Source organism: Amblyraja radiata, chromosome 28 (assembly GCF_010909765.2).
Source record: "Amblyraja radiata isolate CabotCenter1 chromosome 28, sAmbRad1.1.pri, whole genome shotgun sequence".
Classification (NCBI taxonomy): Eukaryota; Metazoa; Chordata; class Chondrichthyes; order Rajiformes; family Rajidae; genus Amblyraja; species Amblyraja radiata.
In genome coordinates, this window is record NC_045983.1 from 25,240,177 (window position 1) to 25,265,944 (window position 25,768).

The 25,768-nt window shown below is 43.1% G+C and overlaps 1 protein-coding gene across 3 annotated transcripts in view; it reads left to right on the forward strand.

Annotated features, from left to right (window-relative positions):
- Positions 1-4,166: 4,166 nt before the first annotated feature.
- Positions 4,167-25,768, forward strand: part of LOC116989013 (syntaxin-1A) — a 199,711-nt gene continuing 178,109 nt past the window's right edge. For all 3 annotated transcript variants that reach the window (XM_033046126.1, XM_033046128.1, XM_033046127.1), the window contains exon 1: positions 4,167-4,370. In XM_033046126.1, the coding sequence (XP_032902017.1) occupies positions 4,341-4,370 (30 nt within the window). In that variant the 5' untranslated portion in view covers positions 4,167-4,340. The remainder of the gene's footprint in view (positions 4,371-25,768) is intronic.

The window sequence follows — 25,768 nt, forward strand, 5'->3', positions numbered from 1 at the left end:
CCTCGAGTGTAAGTGAGTCATATGAGAAGTTACTGAGTAGATTGGGCCTACATTCTCCAGAGTTGAGAAGAATATGAAGAGACCTTAAGGGTAGATGCGGAGACCTTGCACTGAGAATGGAGGAGGAGTCAAAATCTCACTCTCAATAGAGGCACCAGAGACTGCAGATGTTGGAATCTTGAGCAAAACGCAAAGTGTTTAGTTCAATGTTTAGTTTAGTTTACGCTGGAGGAAATCAGCAGGTTAGGCAGCATCTGTGGGAAGAATGGAAAGGCGACGTTTCAGGTCGGTCCCCTTCTTCAAACGGCTCTCACGAGTAATTGGTGAGTCAACATGTGGAGGAGGAGAAATCACTTCACCCAGACGATATTGAATCTTTGGATTCTTTACCTTAGGACTTTGAGTGCCTAGGTTATTTTAAGTTAAAAGAAAGAAAGTGCTGCTGTGAAGGAAGGATCAACTGTTATTATGGCTGAGTAGACAGGTGGAAGTCAAAAGATCTACACCCACCTTAGACAACGCTTGATGCACTGCAGTTGGTTCAACTGATCTACTACAGAAAAGACTGAGTCTGGGTTCGGAAGGAGTAGACAGGTGGAAGTCAAAAGATCTACACCAACCTTAGATGCACTGCAGTTGGTTCAACTGATCTACTACAGAAAAGGCCGAGTCTGGGTTCGGAAGCAGTAGCCGAGAGGAGGTCACAGACCTCTGGAGCAAGTGAAATAGAGGCCGATGAACTCGGAAAGGAGCAGATCAGCAGACCTGGCCGTTTGCCCTAGAGGCCAGGTAGCGTGGAATTTATAATTCCCACAACCGCAGTTTAGCTAAGACCTTTGTCGTGGTATTTCTGTTGGTTGACGCACCAAACTATTTCCACATGCTATCCTCCCAAATAAACATTGTTCTCCATACAATTCATTGTTACATTAATTTTACATTTTGCATATATACATTGTACCAATTACATTTTTTTGTGCAATAGTTTGTTACCGCTGTTGCTTTTCTGTGTCCAAACCTGTGGTGTATAGTTGTTTTCATCATTTATGTTAATTTCATGTATTGATTTCATTTGTAAGATGTTAATTTCACTGCTTGTTAAAGTTCTTTTTCTCCATTTCCAGATCCTATTTAAAACCCTTAATTTTCCTCCCTCTCAAAGCTTTTATCTTTATGAGACCTGCCTCATGACATCCCGCTCTCAACCAGATAAGCTGAGTTAGTGCTTCGCCAATATTATCCTTGCCATCAGGATAATTATCTATCGATTTACCCTTTCTCCTCTTTCTCATCAACGTGCAACTCAATGGTTTGATAATTGCAGCCATGCATCATCTTCTACACAAATGTTTTCTAGAGAGAATTAGATTTAGCTCTTAGGGCTAAAGGAATCAAAGGATATGGGAAAAAAGCAGGAACGGGCTACTGATTTTAGATGATCAGCCATGATCATATTGAATGACTCGAAGGGCCGAATGGCCTACTCCTGCACCTATTTTTCAATGTTTTCCATGTGTCTAAATTCCAGCATCACCAAACTTTATCTTCCTATTAAAACAATATGCAATTCTTATTACATTAGGTTAGGTGTAACTATTAACACCAAAGAAGCTAAGCACCATCCAGAGCAATGCACCCAGCACTGGACATATTTAATATTTGGACATAAATATAGATGGGTTGATTAATAGATAACACCAAGATTGCTTGGGTCGTGGACTGTGTGGAAGGCAATTCAAGTATGCAGCTAGATATAGATCAGATACAAAAATGGGCAGAGAAATAGTAGATGGTGTTTAATCCAAGCAAATGTGAGGTGATACACTTCGGGAGGTCGAATGTGAAGGAAAAATATACAACTAATGGGCCTGTCCCACTTAGGGGATTTTTTCAGCGACTGCCGGCGACTGTCAGAGTCGTAGCAGGTCGCTGAAAAACCAGCGACTGGACCCCCTACTATGATGTCTATGACAATGTCTACAACACCCTACCATCTCGTCGACGTCAAGCTTCGGCAAGCTACCGACAACCAGCGACCCATTAGGACGTCCACCTACGACAACCTACGTCCACCTGCGACAAGGTACGACCCTGTCGGCGATAACTGAAGACAATTTAAGACAACTCAGTCACCGGTGCCTGTCGCCGTTTGACGTAGGTAGTCACCAATGGAATTCACTGAAGTCAGGAGCAGCGACAGCCTACGTCATCCTGGCGACAACCTATGACAGCACCTACGTCAGGAGAAGTCAAGCTACGCTCATTGGCGTCAAGCCAACTGTCCAGCGCCGACCAGAAAAACGCTACGATTCTTTGGGTGACTGAGACTACTCACAACCATACAGCCGACACCACGGCCACCATGTGGCGACAGCCTAGTCGCCTGTAGTCGCCTAAAAAATCGCCTAAGTGGGACAGGGGCATAATAGCAAGACCATTAACAGCACTGATGTACAGACGGTTGTTTGAGTCAGGTACATAACTCCTTGAAAGTGGGAACACAAGTAGCTACAGTGGTAAAGAAGGCACATGAGATACTTGCCTTCATTGGTCAGGGCGTAAAGTATAGTCAGATGCAGCTCTGTAGGACTTTGGCTAGGCCACATTTGGAGTATTGAGTGTAGTTCTGGTCACCCTAACATAGGAAGGATGTGGACTCTTTAGAAAGGGCGCAGACGAGGTTTATCAGGACGATGCTGGATTAGTGGGTATTAGTTACAGGGAGAGGTTGAACAGACTTGAATTGTTTTCTCTGGGACACCAGAGGTTGAGGGGGAGCCTGGTAGATCTATATTAATGATGAGAGATATAGATAAGGTAGACAGACAGAAGGCACATTTCCCAGGATGGAATTTCCCAGGATGGAAACAACTAATACTAGAGGGCATATGTACGTGGAAAAAGAGATGTTCAGTACCTAAAATGTTCTGCCAGATACCAGGTAGTGGTAGATACAGTTTCAATAGTGGCATTTATGTGGGTATGCACACGGGTATTGTCTTGACATCATTTTCGGCACAGGCATTATGGGCCAAAGGGCCCGTTCCTATGCTGTACTGTTCTATGATTTATGTTCTATGTTAATGCACTATCACTGTAGTATGTTCTCCCAAGAAACATTACCTATCCATTCCTTCACAGATGCTGCCAGACCCACTGAGTTCCTCCAGCACTTTGTGTTTGACACAAGATTCCAATGTCTGCAGTTCCTCGTAGCTCTCATTAATCTTATTTTCAATTCCACAATTCAACTGTTGGTGGGGCGTGGGAGAGTTTCCAAAATCCTTCAATGTCCATTCCATTTCCTCCTCCAGAATTTCAGTCACCAAAATGTTAAACTCCTCTGAGTCTCCCTTCTGCTGATTTTTTTTAAAGCACAATTTGTACAATGAAACTATGTGGCAAATTAAACCATGTTTAACGTCACTGCATGTTGGGTAAATTTCACAGGGTGTTGTAAATTTTAATGTCAGTTCCACCATGTGTTGTGTTAAAATGACTGTTAATTCTGACAAGTGGCAATTCTACATTTTACCAGCGCTGTGTTACATTTATTGTTAAACGGTGTTGTTAATTTCACTTTTACTTTCACTGTTAATCTCTCCTGTTGATATCACACTTAATCTCATGGATTTTAATTTCCATTGTTGTGATAATTTCACAGATATTAATTTCACAATATGAAGACCCAATGCTCCTGCTAATGTAATCTTGCGTTCTGTTAATCTCACTAATTCCACCATGCATTGTGCTAATTGCACTGTAAATTTGAAAATTGTGTTAATTTCACTGTTGATATAATTGTTTTTTATGTTAATTTAATCTTTAATTCCACCATAGATCGTGTTAATTGTACCGTTAATGACACAACGTGTCGTGTTAATTTCACTTAATATAAAATCACTTAATTTTAACGTTAGTTCCATCGCGTATAGCGATAATTGCAATAATTTCATGTGTTCATTCATGTGACCAAAAATCGTCGTTAATTTCATAATATTTGTTAATTTTTGAGCGCCGTGTGTTGATTTTTCCGCCTTTTGTGGTCAGTCTTTGAATGAGATATTTGCAAGTTGCAGAGTCCTGTGTCAGTTTTTGATACCAGTAATGTTTGTCTTTTTTTTCCCCTGTGTGCAAAGTGAGCCTTGCCGGGGTCCGCCCCGACATGCGCTTTGGCGGCAGCTGCCAGTCTTCGGAGCCGCCTCCTTCGCCCGGTGAGTGGGGGAGAGAAACCGCAGAGCTCGGCATCGCCATCCTCTGTTGCTGGGTTTGTGCACGCTGCGCGCAGAGCGTTTCCGAACACAACCCGATCCGAGCCGGGCTTCCAGGACACCGGAGAGATGAAAGATCGCACCCAGGAGTTGCGGGCTGTGAGTATCGACAATGGGAGGAGGAGCGGGTGAATGTGTGCACGGTGGTCCTTGGCTGCAGATGCATCAGCCCGGTGGGATAACGGGGCAGGGGAGATGGCGTGGTGCAGTTGACTCGGGGGGTTAATCAGCCGCGCATCGGGGGGGGGGGGAAGAGAGAGAAGCAGTCCGGTTATTTTATTTTGCTTCTGAATGTTTGTTGTAAATTGTGTTTGGCATTGCGGACACTGGCATCGGTGCGGAGCATGTACACGGGGAGTAAGATAGAGAGGGGGAGAGAGAGAAGAGGTGGTCAGATGCAAGAGGAGACGGGCATCAGCCAGGACAGCGTGAACTTCAGCCGCATCTCTGCGGATTGTGACCGGACTGTCCCGGGAATGGGATGCACCTTGAATCGCTCTCTCTCTCGTAGCGTGGTATGGGGATGAGGGGAGAGGTGTCCGCAGTTTCCCTCGCGGGCGGTGTCCCGCTGCGGTGGGATGGGAAAGGGTCCTTTGCCTGCGAGCGATCATAGTGCAGCAGGTGAAAGATGTGCAGGTATGATTGATCCTTTTAGCTCCACACGCGAGGCGCTGGATGAATACTGAGTAGCCCCCCCTCTTTCTCCCACTCCCTCCTGGTTCTTGCTGCCCAAACCTGCTCGGCGCTATTGCATTTCTGCAAGTTTAGTAATCCATCCATCCATAAATCTTGACAATGCAAACGGCCATTTCAACCTCTGCTGGTGCCCCGTGGGCTTGGATCAACTAATTGGACATGATTGTAATACAAATGAGCGGAATAACATTTCCATCTCTCCAGTGTCGGTCCTCACCCCTTGCCATACACTCCACCTTTACACTACCTTGTAGTTTTATCTTCCAGCATCTTGGATTTAATAATTATAAGAACTGTTAATTATTTCAAAAAGCCAGTCGCACACACAGACTCGGCACCATGCTGTTTTATTTTCTCATCTGTTAGTTTTTACTTTCCTCCCCTTTATTTCTATTTTCCCGTTTGTCCCCTACCCTGCTATTAGTTTTTATACAACATTGCTCACGATGTGGTGGACCGTGTGTTTGGCTGCATTACGTAAATGTGTGGACTGAGAGGATGGCTGGTGGGATATGGGATGAAGCCCAGACAGTGGGTTGTAGGAAGAGATGGGAGTCGGCAATGGAAATTGGGAAACCGATCCACTTTATTCTCTTGGAAGTCAATGAATTGCAGTGGTCAATGAGTCAGTCACCAGACCTCAAGCGACCTTTTAACCGTGCAATTGAAAATAAAGACCTTGAGTGAATCAGCCATATTACTGCTCAGATACAAGGGATTTACCAGCCTGGATGCAGCTGATGTCAATGAGGATCAACCAATGAAGAAGATAAGGGAATTGAAGCAAGATCCCTTCATTAAAAATTAAATCCAAGGAAAAGGCATATACATTGGCCAGAGGAAGCAGCAAACCAGAGGACTGGGAGAAATTTGGAACTCAACTGAGGAAGACAAAGGGGTTAATTAAGAAAGGGGGGGGGGGAGCATGAAAGAGCTTGCAGCGAATATAAAAACTGACTCTAAAAGCTTCTTTAGATATGTAAAAAAGAAAGGATTAGTGAAGACAAATATAGGTAGCTTACAATCAGAGACAGGTGAATTTATAATGGGGAAACAAGGAATTGGCAGAACAGTTAAACAAGTATTTTGTTTGTGTCTTCCTTAGTGAAGACAGAACCAATCTCCCAGAAATACTAGAGGACCGAGGATCTAATGGGAGGGAGGAACTGAAGGGAATCCACAATAGTCAGGAAATGGTGTTAGGTAAACTTGGTACTGAAGGCAGATAAATCCCCAGGGCCTGATGGTCTGCATCCCAGAGTACTCGAGGAGGTGGCCCTAGAAATTGTGGGTGCATTGGTGATCATTTTCCAATGCTCTCTCGACTCTGGATCAGTTCCTGTGGACTGGAGGGTAGACAATGTAACTCCACTTTTTAAGAAAGGAGGGAGAGAGAAAACGGGGAATTATAGACCAGTTAGCCTGACATCGGCAGTGGGAAGATGCTTGAGTCGATTATTAAAGATGTAATTGCAGCGCATTTGGAAGGTAGTCAGCAAGGATTTATGAAGGGGAAATCGTGCTTGACTAATCTTCTGGAATTCTTCGAGGATATAACAAGTAGAATGGATAGGGGAGAGCCAGTGGATGCGGTGTATCTGGACTTTCAAAAAGCCTTTGACAAGGTCCCACACAAGAGATTAATGTGCAAAATTAGAGCACATGGTATTGGGGGTAGTGTATTGACATGGGTAGAGAACTGGTTGGCAGGCAGAGAGCAAAGAGCAGAAATTAATGGATCCTTTTCAGAATGGCAGGCAGTGACTAGCGGGTTGCCGCAAGGCTCGGTGCTGGGACCCCAGTTATTTACAATATATATTAACGATTTAGATGAGGGAATTAAATGTGACATCTCCAAGTTTGCGGATCACACAAAGCTGGGTGGCAGTGTGGGCTGCGATGAGGATGCTATGAGGCTGCAGGGTGACTTGGATAGGTTGGGTGAGTGGGCAGATGCAGTATAATGTGGATAAATGTGAGGTTATCCACTTTGGTAGCAAGAACAAGAATGCAGATTATTAACTGAATAATGTCAGATTAGGAAAAGGGGAAGTGCAATGAGACCTGGGTGGGCTTGTACAGCAGTCACTGAAAGTAAGCAGGGTGCAGCAGCATCTATGGAGCGAAGGAAATAGGCAACGTTTCGGGCCAAAACCCTTCTTCAGTAAAAATGTTTTCTCCAGCATCTGCAGTTCCTTCTTAAACACTGAAAGTAAGCATGCAGGTAGAGCAGTCAATGAAGAAAGCTAATGGCATGTTGGCCTTCATTGCGAGAGGATTTGAGTTTTGAAGCAAGGAATTCCTGCTGCAGTTGTACAGGGCCCTGGTGATACCGCACCTGGAGTATTGTGTGCAATTTTGGTCTCCTAATTTGAGGAAGGACATTCTGCTATTGAGGGCGTGCAGCATAGATTCACCAGGTTAATTCACAGGATAGCAGGACTGACATATGAGGAAAGAATGGGTCGACTGGGCTTGTATTCACTGGAATTTAGAAAGATGGCAAGGGATCTTATAGAAACATATAAAGTTCTTTAGGGATTGGACAGGCTAGATGCAGGAAAAATGCTCCCGATGTTGGGCGAGTCCAGAACCAGGGGTCCAATGTAAGTATAAGAGGTAGGTCATTTATGACTGAGATGAGGAAAACATTTTTCACCCAGAGAGTTGTGAATCTGTGGAATTCTCTGCCACAGAAGACAGTGGAGGCCAATTCACTGGATGTTTTCAAGAGAAGAGTTAGATTTAGCTCTTGGGGCTAAAGGAATCAAGGGATATGGGGGGAAAAAAAGCAGGAATGGGGTACTGATTTTAGATAATCAGCCATGATCATATTGAATGGCGGTGTTGACTCAAAAGGCCAAATGACCTATTTCTGCACCTATTTTTCTATGTTTCTCTATGTTTCTATGTGCTGGAGTAACTCAATGAGCCAGGTAGCATCTCTGGAGGACGTAGACAGGTGATGTTTTAGGTTGGTACCCTTCTTCAGACTAATCCTTCCGAAGAAGGGTCCCAATCCAAAACGTAGCCTCTCTGGAGGACATGGATATGCAAACTAACCTGCTGAGTTACTCCAGCACATTGTGTTCCATGCAAGATTCCAACAGCTGCAGTTCTTTGAGACTCCAAGATCCCTTCATTGATGCTCGATTGATTTGGAGGGTGTCAGGAGGAAGTTTTCATTCAGTGGAATAGAAGGCAGAAGTACAGAGGTGCTCACCTGACAGTAACACCAGCGTCAATTTGCAACCTAGTAGCTTCAGGAACTACTACAGAGAATGGTGAGCTACAACATGAGCATTTCTGCTGCTATTGGAATGTTAGTCACACAAACAGTTGGCACAGTTTTGGTCCCATTATTTAAGGCATTGGAGGAGGTCCAAAAGAGATTCTCTCTGCTAATTCCTGGGATGAGAGGGTTGTCCTATCATGAATGAGTACATAACTTCTCTATTCCTCGGCATTATGAAGAATGAAGAGTGACCTTATTGAACATGCAAACACCCCCTTATACAGGGTCATGGCAGAATGGATGTCAAGATGTTGCCACGAGTGGAAGAACCTTGCACAAGAGAATGTAGTTTAAGATTAGGAGGATGTCATTTAAAATTGAGGTATCTGGGAACAACTTGTAGAGGGTAGCTGAATTCTGCAACCTGGAGAGTAATGGAGGCTTGATCATTGGGGATATTTTGAAGAGGAAGCAGACAAATTCATGGAAACTGGTGAATCGAGGGCTATGAGGATCAGCAGAGAAGACGAGATGAGGCTTGGGGCACATTAGCCATGATCGTATTGAATGGTGGGGCAGGCTTGAGGGGCAACATGGCCTACAACAGCTCTTAATTTCATGTTCTTACCTCAAAAGACTACTGATTGTCTAGGTGTCGACTCGCTACAACCTGCTCCATGAGAAGAGCAGTACAACGTGTGAACTAATAATACCGCAACAGAACAGGTTGAAAGCTGGTGCTCCACATGCCCCACCAACCTTGGGATTATTTGCTGAATAAAATTCTGACGCTTGGAATAAATTGTCTATCATTTTATTTTGCAAAAGCAGTCACTGTGAAGAAATGGATCAAATCATATGTGCTCCATTCTGAGGAAAAGAGAAAGAAACCACATTTGTAAAGTTGCCCTGTGAAACATTCTATTGATTGATGACTGTTAGAAGTTGTGGCTGCTGATTTAGTTTGCACCTGTCTGTCTTGCAGCAATGATTCATCTCCTGGCGGCTCCTGTGCACCAACGATCTGTTCTCCCATTCTTATTGCAATCTTGTGCAAACTGTTCAGTTTTCCCCCAATGTCAGGACATATGGTGCCCGTTAACATGTATAACCATGTAAACAACAGCAGATCAGGCAGTGTCGGCGCAGGGACGGCAGTGGTTAAAACTGCGGGTTGATAATCTATTGTTGCCATTGTTCTGATAGTTCCATCAAAGGTCATAAACTTGAAATAATACCTGGCTGCCGGTTTTGCTGAATATTTTGGTATTTTTATTGTTTTTGAATTCTGCAACTGTGGTGTTTTCACTCTGTGGGGTTGGGTGTGGGTGTGGGTGGGGGGGTCTTGTTTATTTGTTTGCAATGTTGGAACTAATCTTTGCCAGATAATTGGGTTCATCGCCTTTAATTCTGAGCAAGTAGCTGTTCAGCTCTCCTCTTTTTTTTGAAAGAGCAGAGTGCAGTTGATTCCATTCCAATACAATCATCCATATCTGTAAAAGGAGCATAATTTCCTGGTCAGGGTCATACACAGTGAGTTAACAGTTTCTATTTTGAGGTTCCCTCTGGATGTCGATGCGTTCCAAGCAAATTACTAGCATGCGATCAATGTGACAAAAGAAATGGAATGTTGTAAAACTGCGGCTAACTCTGCTGCACTGACTGAGTGATGAAACAAAGCTTCAGTTACCGATTGAATGCAGATGATAATGGCCTAATTCAGGGTCATTATGTTCCTTATAAACAGTTGGAGCTAGTGATGGCCTTTGTTGCTAGCAAAGCATCTTACATGGTCGACTGTCATGTTTTGTGTCACTGTCTTCTCTGTTGATTCTATGCCCGCTCTTGCATTGTACCTCTGAGAATCGGGTAAATATATCTATTGTGGTAGATACAATTCAAAGGCTAGTACATTTTGCAAGGGCACACCACCGTTAGAATTTTGTGAGAAGGATAGGCCATTTAATCTTTTAAGACTTGCCGCCTCTACAATTGCTAGGGATGGAAACCACACCTCACAGAGCTCCAAATCTTTAGCTGGACATTACATGGTCAGTGTGAAAACTGAAGGCTATGTTATCGCCTTTGATAATTAATTACATTAGCCACTGCGAATTCAGGAACCTTTTAAACTGGCCAAATTATTATAAACACTGGTTTTAAAAGCCACCACAGCTTTATATCTTTAGGTGCATAACCCCCTCTCGTACATGGACACTTTGGTGTACAAACCCTGCTGATATAGTCACAGTGTTCCATTTGTCCTCCGTTCTGTGCTGTAAGCTGTATCTGTATTAACATCATCACCTTCCCAGTTGGACAATCCCACAGAATATCAAACCCCAGTGAATCTTTTCTCAAATTTGTCACTCAAATCTGTCACAAAAATACTGGTGTGTGTGTATGTCTGTAGATAACTGTACTGACACTGCCTGTAATTCTTAGCAGCTCCTAGGTAAATTACATAACAATTTTAAATTTCTTGGTATTTATCCTCTTTCCCAGTGAATGCAGTGGCAACAATGTATTCCTCTTGGACAGCACATTTGTTTATCTGTCTATTATTTGCAAGCGTCCACAGTCAGGCAATGGCATTGGATGGTGAGCCAGATGGAGCAACTAGTCTGTGGCTGGATTTGGGATTCATCCACTGCACGTGACTTCTCTGCACTATTACTGCAAGCTCAGTCGTCTCAGAAACTCCAGCAATGCGGGTCGGCTGCACTCAAAGCTTTCCCAGTCTGAAAATGGTTAAGAAAGCATGACAGGATGAATCCAAGTGGGTGGAAGAAAGAACTAGTTAGTAGTCAATATCAGATGCGGGTACACGGCAAAGTTGCTGATTTAATTGCTGAGGCTGCCAATTTTAAACCCTTTGCTTTATGTTGTAAAACACAAGGCTCAATGTTATTAAGCCTTCAGGAGGTTTTGGGGACTAATCAAAATGATCAATGCTGAGATTCTTCAAATACAAAGAATCTGGTTGAGTGTACTTTGCCAAGAGGATTATAAAGTTCCCTGCAATGGGTTGGGCACTGATGGACAGAATAATGACAGCTCTGATCTGTTGCTGCCCCTATGTATCTTTCTCCCATCTAATGAATGCCCCCAACCACTTGAATTAATCTCAGAAGTATCAAGGGGAATTTAAATTGATTGCCTCGCAATGTCTTTTTATGCAGTGAGGAAATCTGTGAACAATAATTTAAAAGCCATTGGCAGCAAATAATAAACATGAAGTAATTGGTGCTGCAGTCATTCAGTAATGTAGCTGGTTGGGGTGCTGCCAGGCCTTTGCGATGTAGGTTTTGAAATTTAACATTGAGTAGTTTTTGTAACATTTTTATCGTTTCACTATCTCCATGTGTTTCCATCATGGGAATTGTGAGCAGTTGTGGGCGATCAAAGGGACAGTGCTAGTAAAACTGGTTGTGTGGTTGAAGTGGAACTCTTTAAATTTGCAGTTGCTTTCTGAAGAATACGATATTGAATAAAAACTAGGAGGCACAGAAGACTGCATATGCTGGATTCTGCAGCAAAAATAGAGAGTTGGAGGAACTCTGCAGATCAGACAGCATCTGTGGAGGGAAATGGGCAGTTGATCTTTCGGGTCAAGACCCTTCATATAGAATGAAAGAGTAGAGAGGAAATCATTATGGTGGGGGAGGGGGGGAGAGTGGTGGGGCAAGAGTTAGCATAAGATCGGTGGCTAGAGGTGAGAAGGGGTGTTTGGCAGATACCTCAGGTGGGGGAGGGAAGGGTGGAGATAACAACAGACTGGGAAGTGGAGTACAAAAGGCTGTGGACTCAATAATATAGGAAAGGAGGATGAGGAGTGGAACTGAACAAGGAAGTGGTCGTGGCAAATGGGAATAACAGGGAGGGGAGTGGTGAGCAGTGGCGGAGTGGGGTAGAAGAGGGGACCCAGTAGGAGGATTGAGATGGGGGGTTGTGGGGGAGAAACAAGGTGATAGGGGGCAGGGGGGTAAGGTTGGACTGGAGGGCAGTTAAGGTAACTAATGTAACCCCACTTTTTAAGAAAGGAGGGAGAGAGAAAACAGGGAATTATAGACCCGTTAGCCTGACATCGGTAGTGGGAAGATGCTTGAGACGATTATTAAAGATGTAATTGCAGTGCATTTGGAAGGGTCAGTCAAAGTCAGCACAGATTTATGAAGGGGAAATCGTGCTTGACTAATTTTCTGTAATTTTTTGAGGATATAACAAGTAGAATGGATAAGGAAGAGCCAGTGCATGTAGTGTATCTGGACTTGCAAAAAGCCTTTGACAAGGTCCCACTCAAGCGATTAGTGTGCAAAATTAGAGCATATGGTATTGGGGGTAGGGTATTGACATGGATAGAGAATTGGTTGGCAGACGGGATGGAAAGAGCAGGAATTAACGGGTCCTTTTCAGAATGGCAGGCAGTGACTAGTGGGGTGCCGCAAGGCTCAGTGCTGGGACCCCAGTTATTTACAATATATATATATATATTAACGATTTGGACAAATTTATTAAATGTAACATCTAAAGTATGCAGATGAAAACAAAGCTGGGTGGCAGTATGAGCTGTGAGGAGGATGCTATGAGGCTGCAGGGTTATTTGGAAATGGTTGGGTGAGTGGGCAGATGCATGGCAGATGCAGTATAATGTGGATAAATGTGAGGTTATTCACTTTGGTGGCAAGAATAAGAAGGTAAATTATTATCTGAATGGTGTCAGATTAGGAAAAGGAGAGGTGCAATGAGACCTGTGTCCTTGTACATCAGTCACTGAAAGTAAGCATGCAGGTACAGCAAGCAGTGAAGAAAGCTAATGGCATGTACAGGATACTGAGTTGGATGATCAGCCATGATCATATTGCATGGCGGTGCAGGCTCGAAGGGCCGAATGGCCTACTCCTGCACCTATTTTCTATGTTTCTATGTCTGGCCTTCATAGCGAGAGGATTTGAGTATAGGAGCAAGGAGGTCCTACTGCAGTTGCACAGGCCCTAGTGAGACCGCTCCTGGAGTATTGTGTGCAGTTTTGGTTGCCTAATTTGAGGAAGGACATTCTTGCTATTGAGGGAGGGCAGCATTGGTTGACCAGGTTAATTCCCGGGATGGCGGGACTGACATATGATGAGAGAATGGATCAACTGGGCTTGTATTCACTGGAATTTAGAAGGATGAGAGGGTATCTTATAGAAACATATAAAATTACAAAGGGATTGGACAGGCTAGATGCAGGATAAATGTTCCCCATGTTGGGGGAGTCCAGAACCAGGGGTCACAGTTTAAGAATAAAGGGTAGGCCATTTGGGACTGAGATGAGTAAAAACATTTTCACCCAGAGAGTTGTGAATCTGTGGAATTCTCTGCCTCAGAAGGCAGTGGAGACCAATTCACTGGATGTATTCAAGAGAGAGTTAGATATAGCTCTTGGGGCTAAAGGAATCAAGGCTAAAGAAAAAGCAGCAACAGGGAACTGATTCTGAATGATCAGCCATGATCATATTGAATGGCGGTGGTGGCTTGAGGGTCTGAATGGCCTACTCCTGCACCTACTTTCTATGTTTCTATGCTGTGTGTAGGAGGGTCAGGATACATATGACAAGAGCGAAAGGGGCAGGAGGTGCAGATTATCTGAAACTGGAAAATCCATTGGCTTTGGGTGGGTGGGTGGGGAGCAGTGTTTCTTGAAAGAATAGCACATTCACTGGAGTAGAAAATCTCATCTCAAGAACCGATGTGATGGAGGTGGAGAAATTGAAAGTGATTGTGACCTTGCAATAGACTGGGTGTAGTGTAGGTTTTTGAATAGAAGTTGAAGAATGTGCTGCTCTGGGCTCTTCTGATGTGAAATGTTAAGACATCGATCTGAACTGTCTGTTGAGTCTTTGACAGAATGAGGAAGGGGATTTGATAGATTTCTTTGTGTGGGAACACAAGCTTCCCCGTAACCCAATTGCTCTAGCTAACAAAATACCTTGTAATGAAATGGCGCTGCAAAACTCTAGCTCGACAATGGAAGGGAGATTAAAGAGTCGTATCATGGGTTATAAAATGTGCCACCAAACAATGCACCCACTTCCTGCTAGTTTTATGCCCCTGTCCCACTTAGGAAACCTGAACGGAAACCTCTGGAGACTTTGCGCCCCACCCAAGGTTTCCGTGCGGTTCCCGGAGGTTGCAAGTGGTTGCCGGTAGTTTAAGCAGGTATGGAGACTGACAAAAACCTCCGGGAACTGCACGGAAACCTTGGGTGGGGCGCAAAGTCTCCAGAGGTTTCCGTTCAGGTTTCCTAAGTGGGACAGGGGCATTACTCACCGCTGAGAGTGACCAGTTACAATAGTTGAGTATTCCATAACCTAGATCTCCGTCTCTGCAGTTACGGGGAGTTTATTATAACTAATAACTCATCTTCTCTTGGAATCCTAATTTGCTAAGAACTGAAATAAAAAGAATGGAAGAAGGATGTCAGCTGACAATGATAAAAAGTCATTATGCCAGCTCTTGCAGTAATGAAGCATCTTCAGATACTTAATGCAGAACCTTTGACATCAAGCTATCAAATGTAAGGACAAATGACAAAGATGTAGTTGAGGTTCTTCCTTATTTAATAACCACTGACTTAATTGGCTTTGCAGCATTGCCACTTGTTGGCTTGAGTGGGATGCTGTGCGTGCAGGTATTTCCAAATAAAGAACAATTAATAATATGAAACGTTTTATAATTGAGAAATAGGTTGGTGGAGGTTAAGTTCACCATATACAACAACCTCATTTCCATTCACACAAGAGACTGCAGTTGATGCAATCTTGAGAAAAAACATAAAGTTCTGGAGGAACTCAGTAGTTCAGGCAGTTTATGTGGAATGAATTTAGGGTTGGAATCCTTTTTCGGAATCTGAAGAAGGGTCGCAACCCAAGACCTCTCCTGTGTCCTGATTTCACCCAATGTCAATGTGCCATTTATTTTGTTTTCACTCCTCCTTCCTAATACTTAAGGGCCTGTCCCACGATGCGAGTTCACCAAGAGCTCTCCCGAGTTTAAAAAAAAATCAAACTCGTGGTACCTCATCACGAGTATTTTTTTACTCTTGGAAGATTTTCACACTGTTGAAAAACCTTCACGAGTTTCCGCATTTCCCGAGCACCTGCCGTTAGCATTACGAGGCGCTACACGATGTTCCCGATGTTGGGGGAGTCCAGAACCAGGGGCCACAGTTTAAGAATAAGGAGTAAGCCATTTAGAACGGAGATGAGGAAACACTTTTTCTCACAGAGAGTTGTGAGTCTGTGGAATTCTCTGCCTCAGAGGGCGGTGGAGGCTGGTTCTCTGGATGCTTTCAAGAGAGAGCTAGATAGGGCTCTTAAAAATAGCAAAGTCAGGGGATATGGGGAGAAGGCAGGAACGGGGTACTGATTGGGGATGATCAGCCATGATCACATTAAATGGCGGTGCTGGCTCGAAGGGCCGAATGGCCTACTCCTGCACCTATTGTCTATTGAGACATCCATGAGCTCCGACGTACCCGTTACGTACATTCTACATACTTACCACGAGTTAGATTTGTTTTTAAACTCGGGAGAGCTCTTGGGTGAACTCGCATCGTGGGACAGGCCCTTAAATGTCGGTTACACATAGGCTGTTGGTTTTTCCGCATGGTTCCCACCCCCCCCTTCAACCATGCTATCCTCTCTGAGGGCCAAGTAATGCAGACTGCTGGCCGCCTGAGCAAAATACATTGTGGAAATTGCATTTTAGTTTATTGGAACAGCAATTGGCATGTGTATTGGCTGAGGGTAATCTGACTGTGCTGCTATTCAGGGATCCTGACGTTAATACGTCACCCTGCCAGAATATTTTGGGAAATTAGCTGCAGTATTTCTGGTGTGGCGCAGCGTCTTGTGATCAGTTTTTTCATTCACAAGATTACCGCCTGGATTGCCTGTACCCTGCTCTGGATCTCCTAATTGCCACTATCATTTTAATCCTGATTTAACTGAGTAAGGTCTCTATCAGAAATTCATATGAGATTTGACACTAATCCACGGGGATTTGAAAAGCAAATGCCTCAACATAAGAAGCACCCTAGACTCACCTGGAACAAATGCCTCAAGGCTAGGTTCAGTCCCAGTTAAACAGTATAGCTTCTCTAAACTGCTTTAACAAACAGTCTTGAGTTGCTGACACTTTGGATTAGATATAAAGATTTCCCCTTGCCGCCAAAAGTCTTCCATAACCCCGATTCCATATCCTGCAAAACTATCTCTGGGTCATTCTGAAGGGAATTGTAAAGATTGTAATTTCCTATCTTTGTACTAACACAAAAGGGAAATATAATTTCTAGTTATCTTCTCATGTAGGGTCATACAGCACAGAAACAAGACCTCCAGACTAACTTGTCCATGCTCATCATGATGGCGCAACTCGATTAATCCCATTTTCCCACACGACCTATTCCCATCATCATTTTACTTATCCATTAACCTGTCCAAATGTCTTTTAAATGTTGGAGTTGTACCTGCCTCAAACAGCTTCCTCTGGTAATGCATTCCATAAACCCCCACCCTCTGTGTGGAAAAGATTGCCTCTCGAGTTCCTATTAAATCTTTTCCCTCACACCTTAAACCTGTGACCTCTAGCTCATGATTCACCTGCCCTGGGGGGTGAAAAAATACTCTACGCATTCACTTTATCTATTCCCCTCATGATTTTATACACCTCCATGTATAGCTGTTGGAAAGCATTTATTCACAATGCATCAGAACTCCTTGGGGTGCTATGGGAGATTTTCTCCAGCTGCTCTGTGAAATCCAATATTTATGTTTTAAGAGGTCCTGACAGCAGACAAGGTTTATGGCCATTTCACATCAGAGAGGGAGAGGGAGGGGGAGGGGGGCGGGGGAGTGCTGATTTTCTAACATTTTATATACATGACCACATCCAAATTTCCCTCTGGATTAACATGACCCATGAGCAAGCTCACAGAATAATAATGCACGCAAGGAAGGCAGTCATTTGACCCAGTTTTGGCGTGTGAGGAAAGGGCATTTCCATTAGTTCTCCTGCTCTGCCTTTTCCCCCCATATTTTTCCATTCAATTATCTATCTTCCCTTTTCTAATTGATGATGGAATTTTTTTTCCACTGCCTTTTCAATAGTGAAAACTGGATAATCAGAATTTGCTGCAAAAAGCTGGAGTTTCCATGCACAACTCCAGACTTCATAGCGATATAGCATGGAAGCGGCCCCCAGCTCCAGTGAGTTTGCACCAAACATCAGAGCTTCAAATTCGTTGGCACAAATGTTACCAGTCATGGACCAACCACATTGAGGCAACAACCAAGAAAGCACACCAACACCTCTATTCCCCCCTTTGTTGGTCTGTGAAAATAAAATGGCTAGAAGTCCACTAGAATGGTGAACAAAATTCAACAATTTACAAAGTTGAAATTTGTAATGTGCCGTCTTCTAGGAATGTTGCGATGGGTCTATTTAGAGCAGATTGGTTAACAGCCCCCACTCACAATTCACATCCACGAGGTGAGCATTTTGCATCTGCTTTCAGTTATTGCCTATTCTTGGGGTTGACTCCATTAATTTCTGAGATTAAAATATCACAATATATATTTCAATGTGTTATGCTTTCTGATGTCAGGATTCTGGGGTCAGAAATAAACTCAGTTTGTAAAGTAACATGGGTTGTGAACAATCTCAATCAGCTTTTAACATTGGAGGATACAAAGCCACATGTTGCAAGTTTATGGTGGGACATGGGCTGCAGTCTGTGCAGAGCCTGAGCTAGGTATCAAATACTGGACTGAGTATGAAGTTACCTAGAAGAAACTCTTAATAATTTCACATAGTATGTCAGTACCTTCCTGATTTGTTGGTCTGGGAAAATAAAATGCATGCAATCCAGAACTTGAATGTCCTACACTGATGCTAAACGTCTGTCTTTGCTTGGCCTCCTGAACTCCTTTTAACTTCTCCTCAATTTTAACAAACCTTTCCATCTCTGCAATCTCTGATTATAAAGGTCTCTTGCTTTGTGAGTATACACCTTTTTGTATAATCCCTCTGCCCCCTTTTTTTGACTCTGTTCCTTGCCTCAAAGAAGGGTCTCGACCCGAAACGTCATCCATTCCTTCTCTCCAGAGATGCAGCCTGTTCCGCTGAGTTACTCCAGCTTTTTGTGTCTATTTTCCCGACCTCATAACTCAGATGACACTCGCCCATCATCATCGGACAAGTCACTGTTTATTTTTTCTAGTTCAGGAACATTGAGCCCTGTTTGCCACCCGGGAATTACTTTTGATTTTTTTTAAAAAGAATGAAAGGTTTCTGCCCAGGGCCTTTTTCTGCACAGTTGATTTAGCTCTGCACAGAATACACTGACAATCGGGTGTCAGACCCAAGACTCATTCTAGGAAACATCTGTTGTTGCCAAGCATGTAATCTTTTGTTCCTTCATACACCCACGTTATACGAGGACTGCTCCTTGTGTGTCTGTTGTTCACTCTATTGTTATTCAGAATGCACATGGCACTTCACATCAATGCAGTTGTATCTGTGAACACAATTATATTCATTATACATAGCTCCTAAACATGTCGGGGACAGTAATTGCAGAACATTCTTTTTTCTATTTCATTGTACAAAATTAGTAGACATTTTATAATGGTGTCACATGGGAGAATGGTTGCTGCATTTGTGTTGTTCAGACATTCCTAGGAGTCAAGAGACCCTCGAGGCAAATAGAGTTGAATTATTGAGATGCAAAGAACAATTCAGTTTTAATCCAACCATTCCAGGTATTTTTGCATTATATAGCTCTGTGTAGTTGTGTGGTTATTCTTGTATTGTCTTTCTGCTAGGTGGATAGTGCACAACAAAAGCTTTTCACTGTACCTCGGTACATGTGACAATAAACTAAACTGGTCTCTTTCCTACTTGCCTGAATGCAAATAGTGCACCTTGAATAATGGCTTCTCCTTTCCACCTCATTATTGCTGCCTTGATCTCTGATCCTTGATTTCTCGTTCCTTGTCTGCAGGCTGTCTAATAGCAACATTAAGGTCAAGTTGGTCTTTAGATTATCTTGGACCCCATCCTGATGTCAGGGCTGAGCAACTGTTACCTCAAAACTCTTTTCTACCTGTGCTGAAAACTGTAAATTTTAGTTGGTTTATTTGCTACTTGTCCCCTTTCCTTCCTCATTTCCCTTTTCCTAATTGTGAAACATGGATAACTAATAATCAAACAGTTGACACTTGAAGAGACCTTGTATTGATTGAGTGTGAAGAAGGATACCGACCCAAAACGTCAACTATCCATGTTCTCCAGAGATGTTGCCTGTAGTGCTGAATTACTCCAACACTTTGTCTTTTTTAATTGATTACTGAGGCGTTCCAAGAAGCAATCTTCAAAGCAGTTGGTACACCGTAGTACAGCACCTCACTTTCTGCTATCAGGAGATCTGTATGGCATTCAATCCAGGAATTGATAATATTTCAAGGTCAGGACTGGGAAGATTGAAGCCATTGTATTCAGGCACTTTCCAAAAGCCTGTATAAATTTGCAGCAGAACATTTGGTAAATGGTTTGGTTTAGTTTAGAGCTGTAGCATGGCAACAGACTCTTTGGCCCATTAAGTCTATGCCAATCATCGATCACCAACATACACTGTTTTTTAAGTTGTCCCACTTTCCCATCCACTCCCTTCACATCAGGGTCAGTTTACAGAGGGCCAATTAACCAACAAACCCATACGTCTTTGGGATGTGGGAGGAAAGTAACCCACGCTGACACATGGAAAACGTGCAAACTCCACGCAGAGAGCACCCATGGGCAGGATCGAGCCTGGGTCTCTGGCACAGTGAGACAGCAGCTCTACCAGCTGCACCACTGTGCCACCACCGTTCTCCTTGCTGGCCCTTTATGTCCTCTGTAAACTCACAACAAGTGTACTAAAAACCCAGCTACCTCTTGCTCTTTTCCCTTTTAATACGGAGCTCAAAGAAACAAAGTTCAAAAGACATCGACAAAACTGAACAAAATCAGCAAGGTAAGCTTCAAAGACTCGCAGAAGGCAAGATAGCTTTTGGTATTCTATTTTAACTCTTGGAAGAAGTCAGTAACCCCATCATGGAGGGAGATGAACATTTTCCTATGGAGCTAGCTTGCAGAGCTTTAAAATTAGAACCTAGATATTGATTGATTGAAATATACAGCATGGAATCAAGCTTTTCATCCCACCAAGTTCATGCTGACTATCCATCACCCAATCACACTAATTGAGTGTAATCTCACTTTTGCATGCACCAATTGAAAGAAGCCAATTAGCCTACAAACCAGCATGTCTTTGAGATATAGGAGGAAACCGGAGCACCTGGGGGAAATCCACAGGGTGTACATGCAAACACCACTCGGAGAGCACCCAATGTCAGGATCAAACACAGGTCCCTGGTGGTGTTGGGCAACAGTGCTAGCAGGTGTGCCTCTGTGGAAATGAAATTTGAAGCACTTGTTCACTCTTAAGGGTGGTCTTTCTTTTGTTACAGACCGATTTCAATGTTTTATTTGAAATCAATTGCAATGCAAAAAAAAAACTGCAGATGCCAGAAATCTGAAATAATAACAGAAAATGTAGGAGAATCATAACAGCTTTTGTGGAGAGAGAGTTATCATTGCAGGTTATTGATCCTGGAATTTGAAAAGTGAGAAGATGGTGCAGAATTGGGAGAGGTGGAGAAAGCAAATGGAACGTCTGCAATGAAGACATTAATTGTCTGCGGTGTTGTCACTTGTATAACCTTGGGGTTATCCACGTTTCCCAGCTGCTTTTGATGCCGCCCAAGAGAAGGAAATGAATGGTTATTAGTCACGACTAATCTTTCTGAAGGACTATGAATGGGGGAATGAAGAGAAGAAAAGTTACTGGAACCGTGAGGTGCACAACACAGCAGTTATCAGATATTGAAATAAAAGACCTTCTCAAAAATCTGTTTTACTCGTCAGGGTTTCCAGGGCTATGAGTGATTGGCAAATAAAGAGTTCAGGCACTGAACAGCAATGAGCTAATTGAATTGTGAAATTGGCTTGAGATGATGAATGGCCCTTTGCTGTTCCTTCACTCATCTTTCCCCACAAACAGGTGGCTCAGAAAATAAGGGGTAGTGGAGTGGCACTGTTAGTGGAGCTGCTGCCTTGCAGCTTCAGGTTCAATTCCAATCTCAGACATTATCCAAGTGGAATTTGAACATTTTCTCTGTAACTGCAGGATTCCTCCGGGTATTCTGGTTTCCTCCCACAACCCAAAACCATGCAGGGCGGTAAATTAATCGTCCACTGTAAATTATTTTTGGTCTATGAGTGAGTGGTGGAATCCGGGGAGTATAAAATGGGATGGGCGTGGATTGTCAGTGTATGTTCGCTGGATAACATTTGCCATCTTTAATGTATTTTAAGGAAGCCACAGATCACTTATGCAGTACTCTAGTAATGGCATTCAGATGATGCCCAGGGATTTGCATTTTGTCCATATATCGGAGGACTGCCTCAAATTACCACACCAATAATCACACTGGTATTTCAAAGTACAGATTCAAACATCAACTTACTGGAATTATTCGGAATCCATTCAAAAGAAACAAATTATTGGTCTAGATAAAAAATAATTTAAAATGTATTGTGCAGATACTTTTATGATGAAAACAAAGGCAAAAATTAATATGCTGATTTTTTTTTATTTTTAATTCTGTGTATACTGTACATTCTACGGGAATTGAAATGAGTGAGAGGAAGTATTCATAGGATAGATTTCTGGAGGGAATGGATTGTGAGGATAGTTATTTTGCTTTTAGATTCCCCAATCACGAAACCTGGCAAAGCAGGGAGAAAAAAAACTGAAAAGATGACCTTAAGTGTCACTTCAGCCTAACAAAAGCCAAAGGAATCGATGTAAGTGGCATCATAATAAATGCTTCATCGACCAAAGCCAAGTCAGCGCAAATGTGCAAATAATAGAAAAAATATATCTTTGCAAATCCTTAATTTTCTTGTAAATGAGAAACTGTGATGGAAAGGTAAAATTTACATAAATCTTGTGCTGGAGCGAACACAGGAGGTTTACTGAGCAGAAAATCATTTTCTCTGAAGGTGCCTTGTGCACTCAAATGTCAGACAGGCCGAAATGTGAGCCACCTTAATGTGACCTGGACTAACACAGGAGTCATCTCGAGTCCCTGACTTCAGTGGGGAAAGGCAGGGCAGAATAAACATGAATTCTGCAGTGTTGGCTCAGTTTTCATAATTGGAAACTGCATTGGGATGTAAATCAATTCAAAATGGGATGCAGGGCAATCTATCAGGCCAATGTGACCTTGGTGTATGGGACTTTTTCAGCCGGTTCAAAGCTTGAAAATCATGATACTGTGGATGTTCAAAATCTGAAGTGTATATTAAAGAAAACAAAAAATACAGGAAATGCTCAGCAGGTCAGACAGCATAGGTGTAAAGAAACAGTTAACATTTCAGAAGGGTTTCGGCCCGAAATGTTGCCTATTTCCTTCGCTCCATATATGCTGCTGCACCCGCTGAGTTTCTCCAGCATTTTTGTGTACCTTCGATTTTCCAGCATCTGCAGTTCCTTCTTAAACAGTTAACATTTCAGGTCTGGGATCCTTCTTCAGAACTGCGAAAGAAAGGAAAAAAAAAGTTTTCATTTGCAGATAAGTTGGGGGAAGGGTGAGTAGAACAATGGGAATATATGTGATAGATGTGAGACCAAATGGGTAATTGAGGGGCTGTTAGAGCATCATTTAGATACAAATTATGCTTCTGCCCTAATGTGTTGCTGGTAGTAAGGCTGCAGGACAAATGGGGCTTGCCCAGTCCTGGCATTGTAGATTGAGACTAGTACCTCCTGCTAGTTTAAGGTTGGATGGTGGTGAGGGGACTGGAAATGGAGGGAAGTGTTCTCCATTTGATTGGAGTGAGGGATGGATTTCATTGCAGACATTCCCTTTGCTCTCTCCACCTCTCCCAATTCTGCACCATCTTCTCACTTTTCAATTCCAGAATCAATAACCTGCAATAATAACTCTCTCTCCACAAATGCTGTTATGATTCTCCAACATTTTCTGTTATTATTTCAGATTTCTGGCATCTGCAGTTTTTTTTTTGCATTGCAATTGATTTCAAATAAAACATTGAAATTGGTCTGTAACGAAAGAAAGACCACCCTTAAGAGTGAACAAGTGCTTCAAATTTCATTTCCACAGAGGCACACCTGCTAGCACTGTTGCCCAACACCACCAGGGACCTGTGTTTGATCCTGACAGTTGGTGCTCTCTGAGTGGTGTTTGCATGTACTCCCTGTGGATTTCCCCCAGGTGCTCCGGTTTCCTCCTATATCGCAAAGACATGCAGGTTTGTAGGCTAATTGGCTTCTTTAAATTGGTTCTATTACGTGTAAGGAGTGCATGCAAAAGTGAGATTACACTCAATTAGTGTGATTGGGTGATGGAGGAGGAGAGTGCTATCCCTGCATCCTCCAATTTGGTGGGTAGTGGGGAAAATATAAAATATTTTTCTCCCCAGAATCGGGCCACATCAGCAGGGAATTGCCTCCGAGGTACTGTAGATTTTAAAGCAAGTAACCAGGCTATAGAAATATGAAAATCTCGGCCTAAACCCGAAACCATTTGCAGCGTGCCTATTTCCATTTTTTAAATTGCCGTGGACATCGAGGTTTCTGGATTTCAATAGGTTTAAAATCTAATGCTGCTCGCATAACCATTCTGTAGTTTCGAGAGACTCATCAATGAAAAGGACAAGAGAAAGCAGCAATATATCAGTATGGCCAACTGAGTCCCAATAGAGGCACCATGCACATTTTCCCACTTTCCTTTGAGGAGCTGTTTGATGAGGGTACTTGTTTCAACCAAGTTATTTGTACAATAAGGTATATTCACACAGCCTCTGGAAAGGATGACATCATGGCTGTTTTTTTTATTAGATTTGGGATGAGGAGTGAAATAAGTGTCCACAGTACCTGTGTTGAATTCAATAGGTGGACAGCAAAGAGAATGAGTTCACAGGAGGCATTCAGATTCAGATTCAATTTTAATTGTCATTGTCAGTGTACAGTACAGAGACAACGAAATGCATTTAGCATCTCCCTAGAAGAGCGACATAGCAAATGATTTGAATAAATAATAATAAGTGTCCGGGGGGGGGTGGTGATTGGCAGTCACCGAGGTACGTTGTTGAGTAGAGTGACAGCCGCCGGGAAGAAGCTGTTCCTGGACCTGCTGGTTCGGCAACGGAGAGACCTGTAGCGCCTCCCGGATGGTAGGAGGGTAAACAGTCCATGGTTGGGGTGAGAGCAGTCCTTGGCGATGCTGAACGCCCTCCGCAGACAACGCTTGCTTTGGACAGACTCAATGGAGGGGAGCGAGGAACCGGTGATGCGTTGGGCAATTTTCACCACCCTCTGCAATGCCTTCCGGTCGGAGACAGAGCAGTTGCCATACCATACTGTGATGCAGTTGGTAAGGATGCTCTCAATGGTCTCAGCATCTCAGCAATCCAACATCTTCGGACTGTACCTGGGCAACAGGGTAGCCTGACAGAGGCCAAGTTTTCTTGTTGACCTCATTGCAGTGCAATACTTCTGAAGCTTGAAATTGTTTCATCGGATAAATCTGCAGCCTTCTGGAATTCTTGCTAGCTATGTGTTCCCAGTGGCTGTGAAAGACAAAACCAGGCGCCTCAATTTTTCTTTTTTCTGGTTCCTTTCAATGTATTGCTGTAGCTGAATCGAGGGTGTCTCTCTGGCTGTACATAAATACATTTTGTGGTTGACTGATGGGTTGTTTGGCAGAATCAGATGATGTGCAAAATTCCCCAGTGCTGTCAGGATGAGTGAAGACTTGTGTCTCTATCCGGCTTCTCACTGGTGCAGTATGCCATTGATTGCGCGCAGGTTAATCAGAGTAACCACAGGATCAACCAGAACATTCATCAACCATTATGGAGTTTATTCCCTCCATGTTCAACAAATTTGCAACTGCAAAAGTTGATGCAAGTCCATGCCAGTGACTCTGGAAGTTGCTGGTGCAGCTTCTACGCTACAACATCTCAGCAATCCAACATCTTCGGACTGTACCTGGAACTGGATAACAGAGAGTGTGTTCTTAAAATCTTCTGATACACACAAAGAGCATTGCAAGCCAGATATGTCAGTGCCATGCTTGAAATTGCCTTTAGTGCTTGAACACATTTGAAGTTCCACTTCCCTATTTCCACAAAGGTTTTGAAGATTATTATGGCATTTTAGACCATAATTGTTTGTTGGTAAAAAAAAAAGCCAATTGATACTCCTTACCTGACTTGTATCGCTACTTGGGATTCAGAAAATCTCCAGCAACTCAAAGGTTTGGTTGGCTATTACCATATCCCCCCCCCCCCCCCCCACCCCATCACCATTGGTACAAAGCAGATATGTAACCAACCAATACAATGTCCATAATGATCTCAGCGCATTAATATTGTGACATTTTGTTACGGA